This window comes from Sminthopsis crassicaudata, chromosome 1, assembly GCF_048593235.1.
Source record: "Sminthopsis crassicaudata isolate SCR6 chromosome 1, ASM4859323v1, whole genome shotgun sequence".
In the NCBI taxonomy this organism is placed as follows: Eukaryota; Metazoa; Chordata; class Mammalia; order Dasyuromorphia; family Dasyuridae; genus Sminthopsis; species Sminthopsis crassicaudata.
In genome coordinates this window covers 175549094-175564726 of record NC_133617.1, presented here as the reverse complement: position 1 = coordinate 175564726, position 15633 = coordinate 175549094, and the positions used below count along the sequence as shown (strand labels likewise).

The following is a 15633-nucleotide window of genomic DNA, read 5'->3' as shown; positions in this document are numbered from 1 at the left end:
GCTGATTGTGGAAATATGCTGGTGTCAGACTTCAGGATGGAGTCTTGGTTTTGCTCCTTATTAGCTGCATGTCCTTAACTTCCTTAGCCTCATTTTTGTCATCTGTAAAATCAGCTGAAGAAAGAAATGGCAAATCACTGCAGTATTTTTTCAAAGATCCCCAAATGGGATCACATAAGGATTGGATGTGACCAAAATGATTAAACAAAACCATCAAATATACACATATATACAGACACGTAATTATATGTAACACATATAAGTATCTGTATGCAAATAAACACATATATAGTGTTGAAAGGACCAGGTTTTCTATCTCTATCTATCTACTTATATAACACACACATTGTTAAAAATTTATATTTACATATTTACATGCACACATACAACATATGTATATATAATGTTATATATCCATACCATTATATATCTATACATTATGTATGCAATATACATATATACAATACATATTGCTGAAAGGACCAAATTTTATATTTAAATTTGCATGTATACACACAATGTTATTATATATCTATGTTACATATGTATACACACATTGTTGAAAGAATAAAAATTGCATTCCTACACATATGCATACATGTATACACATATGTAATGATACGATACATGTCATATATTTATATATATATACCTATTATTGAAAGGAACAATTATATATGTGTGTTTATAAGTGAAATGTATTGATGTATTTCTGTATAATGACACACACATGTATACATATAGATCTATGTATAATTACACATACAAGCATGTAATTATAGAATTACATTTATCATACACATGTATCTGCACACACAAACATAAAACAACATTTTGTAACTATATAAATATGGGTTGAAGTTATTTCCATTGCAGGACAAATTTCTTCATCTCACAGGGCTCAGCTGACGCTTATTTGTCTTCCTAATTCGTGGGAGACCTCCAGCTGCCACTCTGTGATGAGGAGTCACTATGGAACTTGAATACATCTCTACCCAAGCAGAAACCATGTCCCGCTGACATCTGATCAGTGTGAGCCAATATTCCTGCACTTTATTTCTACCAGAAGGTCAATGCTGGCTTTTCAGTGTTTTATCTTGCCTTGGGCTATAACGCAGCAAATGTAAAGTCAGACTTGAAGTACTCTCTACAAAACCCCAAATTCTTCAAGTTGGATAGGATATCAAGGGCCATCTATTCCAATGTGTGCCCAAATGACAACCCTCTTTATGACAAATTGTCACCTCTCTTTTGTTTGACGACTTCCAGTAAAAGAAACTCACTGCTTCCAGGGGCAGCTTATTCCACTTATGAATGAATCTAATTATTAGGAGTTCTTCCTTACATCAAGTCTAAATCTGCCTTTTGCAACTTCTGCTCATTATTCCTGGTTCAGCCCTCTTGAGACCTCACTGCTCTACATTCTGCTTGCCTAATGAACTATATCCCAGTGTGAGCTACTTCAGAGCACATAACAAGAGGATCAGAGCAACCCTTTAGTATCTTAATGAACTGATTTATCAGAAGAAAGAAAATATAATGGAATTTTGGGGGATGATCAGAGTATTATATTTATGTGCCCACACACACGCCCTCCCCCCCACATATATCCTCACACACGAATAGACACAACAGAAGATCCTCTCTCAGGAGTATGATTACATAACAGATTTGTAGTTTTATGTGCAATCATCTTTTCTTTATTATACTGTGTTATAGAAATGCTTGTTTTATTCCATGAATTTAAAAAAAAATAATAAAAAGAATGTAAACTCCTTGAGGCCAGGTACCATTTGACTTTTTCTTTTGTATCTCTATCTCTTAGCAAAGTACTTGAAACATAATAGGGAATTAATAAATGCTGTTGTTTAGTTTTTTAAAAAAAAGAAAGGAGAAGGGAGTAAAAAAACAAAACAAAGGGAAAGCATTTAGACACCATGTCAAAGGGGATATTCTATTTCTTTGGCTAACTTCTGATTACTTTTTATACTTCCAGTTGGGCAAACATTCATTAATTGCTTCCTTATGGGCAAAGAAGTGTGTAAGATGCTAGGAAAATGTCTCTATCCTCAAGGAACTTAACTTTTATTAAGGGGACAGGTTAACAGAAGAATACTGTACAAGTTACAGTGTGATGAAGTCAAATGAGATAAAAAAAAAGTTTACTAAGAAAACTGAAGAATTGGAAGAAATTTTTTAACTAAAGAGAGGATTAAAGTCAATAAAAGCTTCATGGAAAAACTGGCAACTTGAGTTTAAGTCTTGTAGGAAAAAGAATGATTTGGATAAAGGAGATGTGTAGCATCATGAATAAAGCTGTGGTCATGCAAGTAAGGAATACCTGACCTTGAATCCAAACTTTAAATGCATAAGAGCTGTGTGATCCTGTGTGATTTGCTGTTTCTGAGCCTCCATTTTATTATCTATAAAATGGGGTTAATGATATCATAACCTCAAAGAAGTATGAAATTCAAATAAGATGGTAAGGGTAAAATACTATAGTGTCTGATATTATTTTGAGAGGCTTGGGGAGAAATGCCCATATACTAGGAGGCTGGATATGGCATGTCATTCCATCATAGTTCTTGCATTTTCAAGTTGAAATCATGTATTCTCACCATACATGGGTCATTGTGCCTCAAACCTTGTTCTCTATCTGACGTTGAGGAAGAAAGAAAATTGTAGGCTTCCTTCACTGTAACTTTCAATTATCCTAACATTATTTTTAAAAGTCACATGTATGCATTCTGAGAAATATCTGAATGATGTCTGAAGCTTAATCATGGCTTTCTAAAGACAGAGACATTAGTACTTAACACATACACACACACACACACACACATTTCTTCATAGGTATATGGTACTCTATTTCAAAGATTAAGCCAAAAAATCTGATAGCAGTCAAAAGATTAGGATCCAACAGGGATTTGTTTCAAAATGTTCTATGCACACAGATTTTTATGTGCAAATTTTCTAAGAAAACCCTACCACCAATAAAAAACCCCCAACTTGATTCCTTAGTGATCTGTGCATTATTATTAAAAACATCTCTGAAGATACATTTTGTGATAAAGAATGGTTCTGTAGCTCTCCTTCATATTATCCCAAGTAGTTCCAACAAAATCTGTATGTTTTCCTAATTAATTGGTAGAAGTGTTATCAGGAGACCTAGTAATTTGATTTTGCCCATGGCAACATGTGAAAAGGCAGAAAAATGGAGGAAAAGACCCCAGGGGTGTGTGGCTAGCAAACTAGCAAGCCTGTCCTGGTTTCCAAAATGTTAGAAAAAGAACAACAACAAAAAAAAGAGATTCAATTTCTAAAACCAATTTAGTTAGTTAACAGCTTCTCCTGAAGGATATTTTTAGATTTTGAGACACAGGGGCTGTGTCTATTTGAAGCTCAGGTGGCTGCTCAGTTAATACCAACGGGCAGCAATGACAAAAATGAAGAAGGCTATTTTTCCTTTTGGGTGGGGAATGTGCAATGCTTCTGTCAGATAGTGACACTGGTTGGGAAGGAATTCCAGACTGAAAGGTCATGCCTCCTGCTTCCTTCATTCCAAAGTTTTACTTAGGACCAAAAGGATTTTAGAAGCTAAGAAGGTTCCAAAATTTTTGCTTATCTTCCCCCCCTTTCCTTCTCTGACAAATGGTGAAAATCATAGGAGGTATTAGGCAGCACTGGGCAAAAGTTCCCATGGGCAGGATCAGATATTTTCTGGGCAAGAAAAGGAGAGAGAACTCAGCCTCTCCCTAAGTGACATCACTCAGATCACCACTAGTTTTTGAAAGCCCCACTCCCAGAAATCTTAAAGAATGGTTTGAAATCAATCTATCAAAGTCCTATGTTGGGAAGTAGAATTGTTGGGAGACATCATCAGTGACTGAGTAAGGTAGGGTAAAGGCAGAGTTCGTGCATTCTTTTTTCCCCCTAAGCAATTGGGGTTAAGTGACTTGCCCAGGGTCACACAGCTAGGGAGTGTTAAGTGTCTGAGAGCAGATTTGAACTCAGGTCCTCCCGAATTCAAGGCTGGTGCTCAATCACTGCGCCACCTTGCTGACCCTGCATTCTTTAAAAAAATGATTTTTTTACATTTTGAAATATGATTTAAAATAGAAGGGCCTAATTTATGAAGGTAGGAGTTCAATTAATGAATAAGAAAAACAGCAAATCTCCTGGGCAAGTGAAAAATGTTAGAGCCATCACTACCTAGAAATATGACACTGGTTAAAAACCTTTTAAAGCTGATTCTTTTTTTCTACGAAGCCTGACAAATCCTGTAAGAATAGTGAGGACAAGGAGTTTTGGAGACAGACTTTGGAGATCCCAGAGGATTCTGGGGCCCTACAGTGCTTCCCTAGGCTTCCAGTTTGGGGAATGCAGTGACTTAGGGCTTGTAAAGACATGAATAACACGCAATGCTCGCCCCCAAGGTCAGCCACCTCTGAATTGAACACCACAGTGGAGAAGGGAGAATAAATTGGCCATTCACTGTGCCAATCACATCCTCTTCTCTGGGACAGCAGACAGCTCCTCCCTGACTCACTGACTCATTTGAAGCTGCTCTTTTTACTCGACAGCCTTGACAAGTTACTGAAAGAAGGTGAAAAGAGTCATCTCAAAGATACCATGAGAATGGTTTCCTGTGGGAATAATTCCTTATGCTTCTGTCTTTGAGCACTGGGGCTTATTCTGCAGATAATCTCCAACCTCTCACCTGTCAGCTTTTGCCTAACCCCCTTTGGGAGCTTCATGGGAACCAGACAGCTCCTCAGCCGTCATTCAATTAAGGGTCTCCCTGAGGGCAGGACGATTGGCCACATTCTTTTCAATGTGGTGAGATTTTCTGAGCTGCTTTGGAAGGCAGAGAGCAGCAAACCTGAAGCTTCAGAGATGTACAGTGTGCACAGCAGACTTACATCTCTCTTGGATCCTATTCATGATACAGAAGAAAAACATTTTATGCATGGTAATTCCCCGTCAACTCAACACAGAAACCTACGGGGACTTTAGGTCAACTAGTTTGTTTCTATAAATCCAGAGATCAAAACCTCTAGACTTTTATAGATGGGGAATACTCATATCTGGGAGGCATTAGATTCTGTGTAAGAGTTCAATAGGAAGAAAAATAGTATTCCTTCCCCTTAGTTTCCTTCTCACAAACAAATATAACATGTATTATGGTGATAGGTATTATATGCAGATAGAACATATGCTGCTGTCTACAGAACCTGCTTAGATCATCATCTTTCATTTCTTAACTTTATTCTTGATTCTTACTTTTGTTTGTGTGGCTACAAGTACTGGGCCTGATTTTCATTCTGGGAGAAAGTGTCCTAAAACTTCCTTTTCTGGGGGTGGAAACTGATATTCTATTTCACTGGTGTGGAGAAGTAAGTATATTCCCTCCATGACTACAGGTTGGCACCTACTCTCAGTTAGTAGTGTTAGAGAGTTCCTAAGGGCATGGCAAATTTAGGTGACTTCTGGGTCACCTAATTGTAACACTAATTTGTGTCTAAAACCAGATTTGAAGCTGGTCTTGACTTTAAGACCTGTTTTCTATTAAGTTGTGCCAAATTCAAATAGAAAAAGATCCCTGTGAGCACTGTGTTTGCTCTATCACTCTTATGAATTTGACATCCCTGCATTAAATCTGATGGATTACTTATAATATTATTATTATTACTAGAACTACTGATAACAAGGAGCATTTATGTAGTGCTTACTCTGGGTCAGGCATGCTTCCAAATTCTTTGAGAATATCTCATTTGATTATTACAATAACTCTGGGAAGTAGGTGTTATTATTATCCCCCTTTTAGAGCTGAGAAAACTGAGGTTAAATGATTTACACAGGGTCCTCCAGCTAGCGTCTATTTGAACTCAGGTTTTTCTGACTCCAGACCAAGGTCTCTCCACAGCACCAACCACAATAATAGCATTAGCAGTTCAAGTTCATATAGTGCCCTAGGCTTACAAAGCATTTGAAATATTATCTCATTTGATTCTGATATAGTGGGGCAGGCAGGTGCTATTTTCATTCCTATTTAACAAAGGAGGCAACAGAGTCTCAGAGAAGTTAACAGACTAGTTCGGTGCTGTACAGCTAGCAAGTGTTTAATGTGGGATTCAAAGCTAGGCCTTTTGGACTTGTCCAAGACCAGGGCTCTATCCACCATGCCAAAATTCTTCCGCATGAAAATTATATTCAACACAATTCCCCGATCCTCCCAAAATTAAATGAGAATCTGGTCCACCCACACTATTTCCCCACTTCTGTACAAAACAGCTGCTTAAAATCATTACTGAATGTTCATTGCTTAACCAAGGTGACCTTACCGGAAGAGAGACACAGATGCACCGTGTTGGGAGAGCAAGCAAAATTCTAACAAAGCAAAGTTCTTAATCAGCACACCTGGGCTGATAGTCACATTCTGGCCATGCTCACCATCTGCCCTGAGAATTTGTGGATCACTCTGCTTTATTTCTTTCTGTCTGGGATGATGAACAAGGCAGGGGAAGAGACCTACACCATAGTACACCTTCACAGGACCAACTGCTATTACTCCACTTAAGTCACAGAATCTATAGCACCATGGCAATCGCTGGATCTCTGCTGGTGGATGGAATTGAATGAATGAATAAATGAAAAAGCTTTCATTTAGCACCAACCACTAAGTTCTATAAATACAAAGAAAAAAATAGTGTTTATTCTCAAGGAGTTCATATTCTAATAGGGGACATCACACATTTCAGCTGGAGGGCATATGAAAAATCCACTTTGCTTTTCCTCCTTTCTTTCAGGTTCCCATATTTACCTGTAGCCCTGAGTATATTTTTTTGAGGGGCATTTGTGAAGTCTGAGTATCATGAATGTAGAGCAGGGGTGGGAAATCTTTTTTTTTTTTTTTTTGCCAAGGTCATTTATAACATCATTCAGGAGTCAAATAAAATTATCAGCTTAGAGAACTCAAACTTTCAGCTCAGCATTGCCCACCAGAGTTTGCCATAGCTGCAAGTTCCTCACCCCTGATGCAGAGGCACAGTAGAAAAAGTGCTCCTATGCCAAGAGGTTGCTAGAGAAACCAGAAATAGCTTCAAGGGCATGAGCCTTAGCACAGTGGTGGTGGTGTTTAGTAATTTTTCAGTCATATCTTATTCTTTATGATGCCATTTGGGGTTTTCTTGATAAAGACGCTGGAGTAGGTTGCTATTTCCTTCTCCAGCTCATTTTAAAGGTGGGGAAACTGAGGCAAACAGGGTTAGGTGCCTTGCTAAGGCTCACACAGCTAATAAGTATCTGAGGCCAGATTTGAATTCAGGAAGATCCTGAGTCTTGGCACTCTATGCACTAAGCCTTCTTAGTGCAGTACTTGGTGCTTAATTAATATTTTTTTCATTCATCATTCATAAATATCTTCTGGGTTTTACAGCTTCTACTTCCAGGTGATGAAAGGAGGGAATATGTATGTTGGGGCTAGGGAATGGTGGACCTGAATTTGAATCCTGCCTTTGACAAATGCTGGTCACTTAACCCCTTAGAGTTCCAGAAGATTTCCTAGAATTCTAAGTTTTTGATAGACGGCAATCTGTGTCTTTGCCGAGTGCCATCACTGATTCTCCATGGAACTGGGAGTGAGGGGGATAATACTCCCCCTCTGGAAAGGTTCTAGTGTAGGTGACTAGCCCCATAAATTAGACTATATTATATAACTGTGAGTAGACTAAGACAAACAGGGCAAACAGAGGCAGTTTGGCAGCAAGGCAGATAAACTGCTAGCTTTGTAATCAGGAAGAACAGGGTTCAGATTCCACATCAGATACTTTCTAGCTATATGATCTGCATCTGTGGACTCAGACTCAGCTTCCTCACCTGTAGAATGGGTTTAATAACAGCTCCTATTTCATTATGTTTGTTAGGATTGAATGATATAATACATGTGAAGTGCTTTTCAAATCTTTAAATGTTTTATAATTATTATTATTTTTGAAACCAGAAATGCAAAGTACATAATAAAATACTTGGAAAACAATTTGTCACATATTTCTACATTAAGAAAAATCTTATAGTTATAAGCAATAAAAAACAAATATGAATCTTGATCCATCTCTTTCCAAAAAAATCGTAAACAACTACTGCTTGAGACTAGAAGAGAGGTTCTTAAATATTTTTATTATGTCTTTTCCCAGAGGCTTTTACAATCTCCTAACTAAACCTATTATACCTCCCTGTTTATCACCAATGATGTCCTGAATATTTGGGAGGGTATAAAAGGGTAGGGGAGAGGGACAAGACTGTGGAGGGAGGAAGGAGAAAGAAAAAAGATCTTAAGAAAGCTTGAAGCATTTGCAGACAAAAGTAGCAGTAAAAGCAGTTCAGGAGTCTCCATAATGACAGCTCCAGGAATGAGGGGAATAGTGTTGTGACTCCTCCTCTGCAATTTCCTCATGTCTTCCAATTTGGGAATCATTTGCTCTTGAACCACCATCTAAACAACTATCTGAATTCATTGATGCGTGTGGCACCTAAGTTTTGATTTCTCTATAGCCCAGATCTAAGGCCCAGATGACATTTTATTCCTTTAATAGAAACTTTCTTTTCCTCTGTTCCTGAAGCCTAAATTGATTGCTTGTCTACCGCATTTGTCTCCTTCTAACCCCCAATTTATGGTTTGACCTGAATTTTACCTACATTCTTCTTTAGAGAAGAGCTCCTTCTGAAAGCTGGTGATTCATCCAGTGACATCCCTCCTTTAAAGCAGTCCCAAAAGTAAGACTTTATTTCATTGGTTAACCTCAACTTCTTGAGATATAATTCATCTCAAAGTTCAGATCTCCTCCTGTCAAGAATGTTTGAAACTATTTGGTTAAGTCAACTTTTTGCCACTTTCCTCCACCTTCCACACCTGAGTGTTTGGTGAGAATAGATCTTAAATGTGACCTTTTTCTATTTACCTTCTTGACTACAGAGGTCCAATTTCATTTCAAAGTTCATTTTCTTCATAAGTGTGAAATCTTAACCTGGGAATGGTAAAGAGTAAGGTTTTCATTGACATTGATCACTAGCTAATCTAAGTACAAGAGCTATCCAAATGACTTCCTTTTTAGTCCATTACAAGATTTAAATACATCTTGTCATTTGTATTTAGTGTATATACATATATATATATATATATATATATATATATATATATATATATATATATATATATATGTATATATATATACACATATATATGTAACATTTATTTAGTACTTAGCATATATATATATATACACTATATACTACACATAGTATATAGATAGATATTTAATATTTATTTTTTGTAGATTAGTTTTCCTCATCTAGCATAGGCTGGAAATACAACAGCTACTCAAAAATGCAATCTCATTACAATTAATATGAGAACTTTGACTTTCTAGGCTTTTGACCTAAGATAGTTCTTCCCTTCTTAGGTATCCTGATGGTTTGCTGGTCCCTAGGGCACACCATACTGGTACCAGATTAGTGTGATGTCCAAAAGACTTCAGCTGGAGCTCAGAACTCCTGAGGGATTGTGGATGTGTGCTGCTATGTCTGGTTCTCTTGGTCTTAACAGGACAGAAATTATAACATATGGATATTGTGAACAGCACAAAGGAATGTTTGAGGTTGAATAAATCATAGCTCTCTGACTGGAAGATTTAGAGTAGTATTCATTCTTGAGCTTTCCTTAGAAATCCCCATATTTCTAGGCTAATGTTATATCAAGCACTTCCTCTCAAATCCTATGGGTCTCCTTCCAACCCAGTTTGAAAAAGACAAAAAGGGAAACAGATAGGTATCAGAGAGGCTGGGTCATTTGGTCTTAGAGATAAGGTTATACCCCCTTGACACATCAAAATATGGCATGCCCCAGGAGACAGGCATATTATTTTAAAAAAGGTAAGTTCTACTAAAATATCCGAAAATAACTCAGTCTGCTATATTGATGAACAAGTGTGTTACCTGCCCATCCTTTGATAAAATAGAATCACAGAATCTCAGAGTCAGAAGGGACATCAAAGACCTCCTAGTCCAACTTCTACCTGAACAAGAATCTCTTTTATAACACTCACAGCAAAAGTCATATAGTCTTCACTGAAAGGTCTCTACTGAGGGGAAAACTTCTAAAGTCCATTCCACTTTTGAATAGATCCTACAGCATTTCCCCTTACATCGAACTTTAATCTTCTTCTTTTAAATCTTCTAGTCCTTTGGGACAAATAGAATAAGGCTATTCCTTCTTCCAAATGACATCCCTTTAAATACCTGAAAACAGCTAGCTAGTTTTATTCCTTAGGCTATACAACTCCAGGTCCTTCACTTGATACACTTATCTTTATTGCTTTCTTTCTATTGTGCTCTACAGCCCATCAATATTCTTCTAAAATGTGCCCAGAAAGGAATTAAATAATATAGATTCAGTTTAATCAGAGAAGGCCACCTCCTGATTATCATCGACCTTGGTCTGGACACAAGGCTTCTTAATGCCATAAAGTGCGTATTCATTTTTTTCTCTTTTTTAGAACAACTCAATAAAATAAAATACCTATTTGTTGTTAGATATATTTTACACATGTATCAAAGGAAAACAAAACATTTTAATAGATAATATATTTCACACATGTATCAAAGGAAAAACAAAACATTTTAAAACAAAGCAAGAAACCTCAAAAAAACAACTTTATAGATAAAGAAAAATAGAGGGAAAAATGGAAAAAGAAGAAAAAACCCATCCCTTTTATTTCTGACCTTCTAATTACCAAATAATAAATCAATTATTTATTTTATAGCTAAATAGAGCTATGTATACAAAAGTTATTGGAATGTCTGAAACAAGATGGTGTGTTTTATCACAGTTGTTTTTATTTTTCAGCAAGTTCCCCCTTCCCCCTACCCCTCCTTTGAGATTGGTAGGAATATGATCATAGCATAACTAAAAGAAGAAGCAGTATAGAGAACATAATCAGAGGCTTTTTGGGGGGAGGGAGTTAGTTATCCAAAATCATGAGAAAATAACTGACCAGTCCTAAAATTGTGCAGATATAAAATCTAAATAAAAATATAAACATTTTCTTTAAAAAGTTGTTTTTTTTTTTTTGTTGGTTTTTTAAAAGAAAACCAGGCCTTAGAAGTTTTCGTTCTTTTTTTTTCTCCCTGTTCCTTTTGGCAATTTTCACTGTAGTTAGTGATTATCAGAAATATGGCATTGGTTGGGTTGCAAACACCCATTAGGCCTGGGCTTTCTATTTGAAGGTGACCATCTTTAGACTTTGAGACAGAATGTTGAGAGTTAATAGATAATTGCAGCCTTTTATTTCTCTCTTTTAAATTTTCTTTCCCCATCCCAAGCCCTATCTAAGTTATTTTATTAGTGTTCTGCTTTTTCTTTCTATTTTTTTTTCTTTTTTCTTTTTGCTGAGGCAATTGGGGGTTAAATGACTTATCCAGGGACACACAGCCAGGAAGTTTAGTGTCTGAGGCCAGATTTAAACTCGTTTTCCTGATATCAATTAGCTGCCCTTGCTTTTTCGTTTCAACAGCCTCTTCCTTAACATCTTCAATTGCCTGCTTGCTTCTAGTTTCTTAGCTTCCATATCATCAACTCCATTTTCTTGCTCACTATTTTTTTTTCATCCTTTTCACCTTCATCATCTACCTTCTTGCTAACTTTTGAAACTATGGTTTGAGATCATATGGAATCTTGTAACTGAATGTGGAGATTGCAACATTATGATTTATTATCAGTAAATATTTGATTTGTTACCTATTTTATATACCTGAGGTCATGTAAAAATGTCTTAGGCAAAAAACAATCAAACAAACATTTTGGGTAAAAAGGTGTTTCGAGTGGAAAACGTTTAAGAAGCCCTAAACTACCTCGTTGTCAAACTCCTCATCTCCATTTTTTCATTTGCATTACCATTAACTGTTTCATCTCTGTCTTTCTCCATCTCACCCACAAATTTCTTCCTTTCCTTTAGAGGCTTGTAAAGATCTCAGATCTAGTGTCCATGGCTATGTCTGACATATGAGGGAGGAAAGATGTAGTAGGAAAAAAGTGAAAAATTTAAAAAGGGAGTCAGTCTGAATGCTAAAGAACACAGGGAAAAAGATCCTCCAAATGGGCAATGAGATAGTTTCAGACTCAGACACACCAAGAGGAAGAGGAAACAATAAGAGGCAACAGCAGTAGCACAAGAGCAGGAAGCAACTACGGCAATAATTAAAGTGGTAAGTCCACAGTGTAGACTGGGAACTCTGCAAAGATAGCCTTTGAGAAAAGCCAGTGGGGGCCAAATTAGTTTGTCAGGCTGTTATATTGCCCTATTTACTCCTACTGAGCTTAGAGTCCATGAATATCTTCTAAATCTCCACAGGAACTGTTTTCTAGACACAGATCCTCCATCTTGTACTCAAGTTGTTGATTTTTTGAACTCAAATATAAAACTTTCCATTTATTCTGATTAATCTTCACTGGCCTGATATTTGAGAATCCTGATTCTGTTGGGATTTTGTCCGTTATCTATCCTAGATTTGTGTTATCCACATGTCACCCACACCTTCAGCCAAGTAATTTAAAAATATTAAATAGCACTGGACAGCACTTGGGGCGTGCTTCTCCAGAGATCTCCTTCCAGGTTAACAATGGGTCATCTAGCCCAATGGATCCCAACCTCTTTGAGTATGAAGAACTTTATTTAGAATGAAAAATACACAGCTCTACTATATAGAACCCACATAACAGTAGTACCATTAGTTTTACTTAACTAAGAAATTACATAATGACAAAATTCTAATGTTTGATATGTGTAGTTATTCACAGAAACCTTAGAAAGATCTTTGTCTCTCCACATGCTACAACTTAGGAGTCCCTGATCCAACTCATGTCTTTCTATCTTGTCCCAAGGATACTAAAAAAGGCTTTGCCAAATGCTTTGCTAATATCTAGGTAAATTCATGTCTACATCAGTTTTCTGGTCTATTAGTCTAATTTTTCTGATATGACTTGTTCTTGATGAAATCATACTAACTTTCTGTTATTCTTGCTTTCCTTTGATGCATATTAACCATTCTTTTAATAATGTGGTCTTCTATGGAGTCTGAATGCATACTGAAGCATACTAATTTTTTCCGTTGTCATGGCTTTTCTATTTGTCTTTATTTATTTATTTATTTTTACAACATGACTAATGTGAAAATATGTTTAATATGATTGCACATGCATAACCTATATCAGGCTCCCCATCTTGGGGAGGGGGGGGAAGAAATGAGGGAGCAAAGGAGGGAGAAAAAAGATGGAAATCAAAATCTTATATAAAAATAAATGCTGAAAACTATCCTTACATGCAATTTGAAAAATACTATTAAGTGGAAAAAAATAAATTTTTTAAAAACAATGTATTCTAGAGTTGGCCAGGAATTAAAGTTAAGCGCAGTGATAATAATAGTTTGTAGTTTGCTAGTATTATGAAACATAAAAATTTGTATTTTATATACATTATAAAAACCCTGGATTTTATACATCAAAATGGAGATTTGTTTATTGATATATTTTATGTTGATATGATATATAAGGATATAGATTTTGAATATTTTGAATATGTATGTATATATATATCTACAGACATATATGTCAGCATATGACTATATTTAACAGATCCCTTATACTAAAAAAAAAATTGAGTCTTTTAGTATGGATGTTTTGTACTACATGTTACTACATTCATGAAACCTTTGAGTATAGGGATGTTTTTATTTAATTACACTTGTAAACACACAAAAACAACAAAACATGACTTTGCAATACTCTTTTGACAATACTGGTTTTGCTACAATTGACTCTGCTCAGTGATCATCCTCAGGGAAACCACCTAAAACACACACTAAATGGCTTCACAAGTGAAAAACATGGGATGATTGGCTCAAGGGAAGAATAACTGTCATTTCCCCATGGGTGGATTTGAAGTCAGATACCTGTAAGGCAAATTATTCTGCTGTCATGAATAAGGCTGATTTATCCAATGACCAGAAAAAAATATAACTATGGTCTCATTGTGAAATGAGAAAGGATGGCCAGTGTCCCTACCTGGTAAGCTTGGTCCCAATCTGCTGCCTCAGTTCCAGCCTCTCCTCATCAGTCTGCCTGGGCAAAATGTTTTTTTCTTCTAGTTCTCGCTTGGAGGGCCTGTTGCTGAGCTTGATGGCCAAGGAATCCTTTCGGCACACCTTCATAGCCAAAGAACCTGGAAGAAGCCAAATAACAGAGCATTTATACCCACAAACACCTGTATCCTCTTCCAATAATTATTATAATATTGGATATATTATTATTATTATATTGGAAATATTTATAGATATATATATTAAATAATTATTATAATATTGGAAATTATATATAAAAATTATTATAATATTGGAAAGAAATAACTATAAAAAACTTAATACTCAAAAAAGTTTTAGCTTCAGCTCAAGCACAGATTTATAGAGTTCAATCAATCAAGCAGATATTCACTGAGGCCTTGAAGATAATAGAAGTATGATCCCTGCCTTCAGGAACTTATAATTTATTCAGAGTGATAAAACTAATGCTCACATAACAATTCAAGGACAAAAGAATGCTAAAGAGCATGGCAGTGAAAATAAGCCCAGGGGCTTGGCAAAGGGAGAAGTTACTGTGAGTTTTGGTATCTAGAAAAGCCTTCACTGACTTGTGTGAGTTTTAAAGGGTGGATATAGGCAGTAGAGAAAATGGCATGAGTAAAATTACAGGAATAAAAATGAGTCTGTCATGTGAAGGCAGTTGGAATTAGTGCAAATTCAGAGGCTACTTGACACAATGGATAGGAGGCTGGAGTTGGAAATCAGTACTTCTGGATTCAAATCTTGACTCAGGTTAGTTAGTTTTTCAAAGTATTAATACTTATACTACTTACTTTACAAGGTTGTTGTGGAGGAATTCCTTTGCTAACTCTAAAAAGCTCTGAGTAGATTAATGATATTTTATTTCATGGGACACAATTGGTTCCCATGAAACTGGTTTGACTGGGAATCAATTTTTATTTTGTGGATTACTAATACCATTTGATCATTGGCTCTTCTCTCACTTGCCTTTTGACCATCAATACCATTTCTATCAGAGACCCTTCAATCATGCAGTTTTCCCCCTGCCTTTGCAAGAAGAAAGGAAAAGAGAGGAAACTCAAATGAGACAATTCTGCCAATTATCAGCAATTTGGTTAAATGGAAATTGGGCAAAGAAATTGAAGCTACTAGATAGCAAAAGGTTTCGGGATTTCCTATGGATTTTGTTTTTCTGATTTTTCTCCCCTTTTTACATCAAATTATCAGGACTATAGTTCATGTTGCATTCAAAGGAATGCCATTTTAAAAAGGATTTATTTTTTCAGCTTAAGAATGATGGATTTTGAACTTTTCTTTCCCCTCTCTCCTTCCTTTCTCAGCACATTTCAGGACACTTAAATAGGAAATTTAAATTCTGGTCTTCCAAAGTTGTTAGTGTCTGAATGAAAATGAGTAATTATATACACAATGGTTGGCATTAATTACTGAGCATTCTTTGTGATTAAAAATTATGTTAATACA

At 36.1% G+C, this 15633-nt stretch overlaps 1 protein-coding gene across 12 annotated transcripts in view; it reads right to left on the bottom strand.

Moving 5' to 3' along the window:
• PHACTR1 (phosphatase and actin regulator 1) overlaps positions 1-15633 on the bottom strand; it is a 604015-nt gene that overhangs the window by 50243 nt on the left and 538139 nt on the right. For all 12 annotated transcript variants that reach the window (XM_074271825.1, XM_074271862.1, XM_074271817.1 and 9 more), the window contains one exon: positions 14117-14273. In XM_074271825.1, the coding sequence (XP_074127926.1) occupies positions 14117-14273 (157 nt within the window). The remainder of the gene's footprint in view (positions 1-14116; positions 14274-15633) is intronic.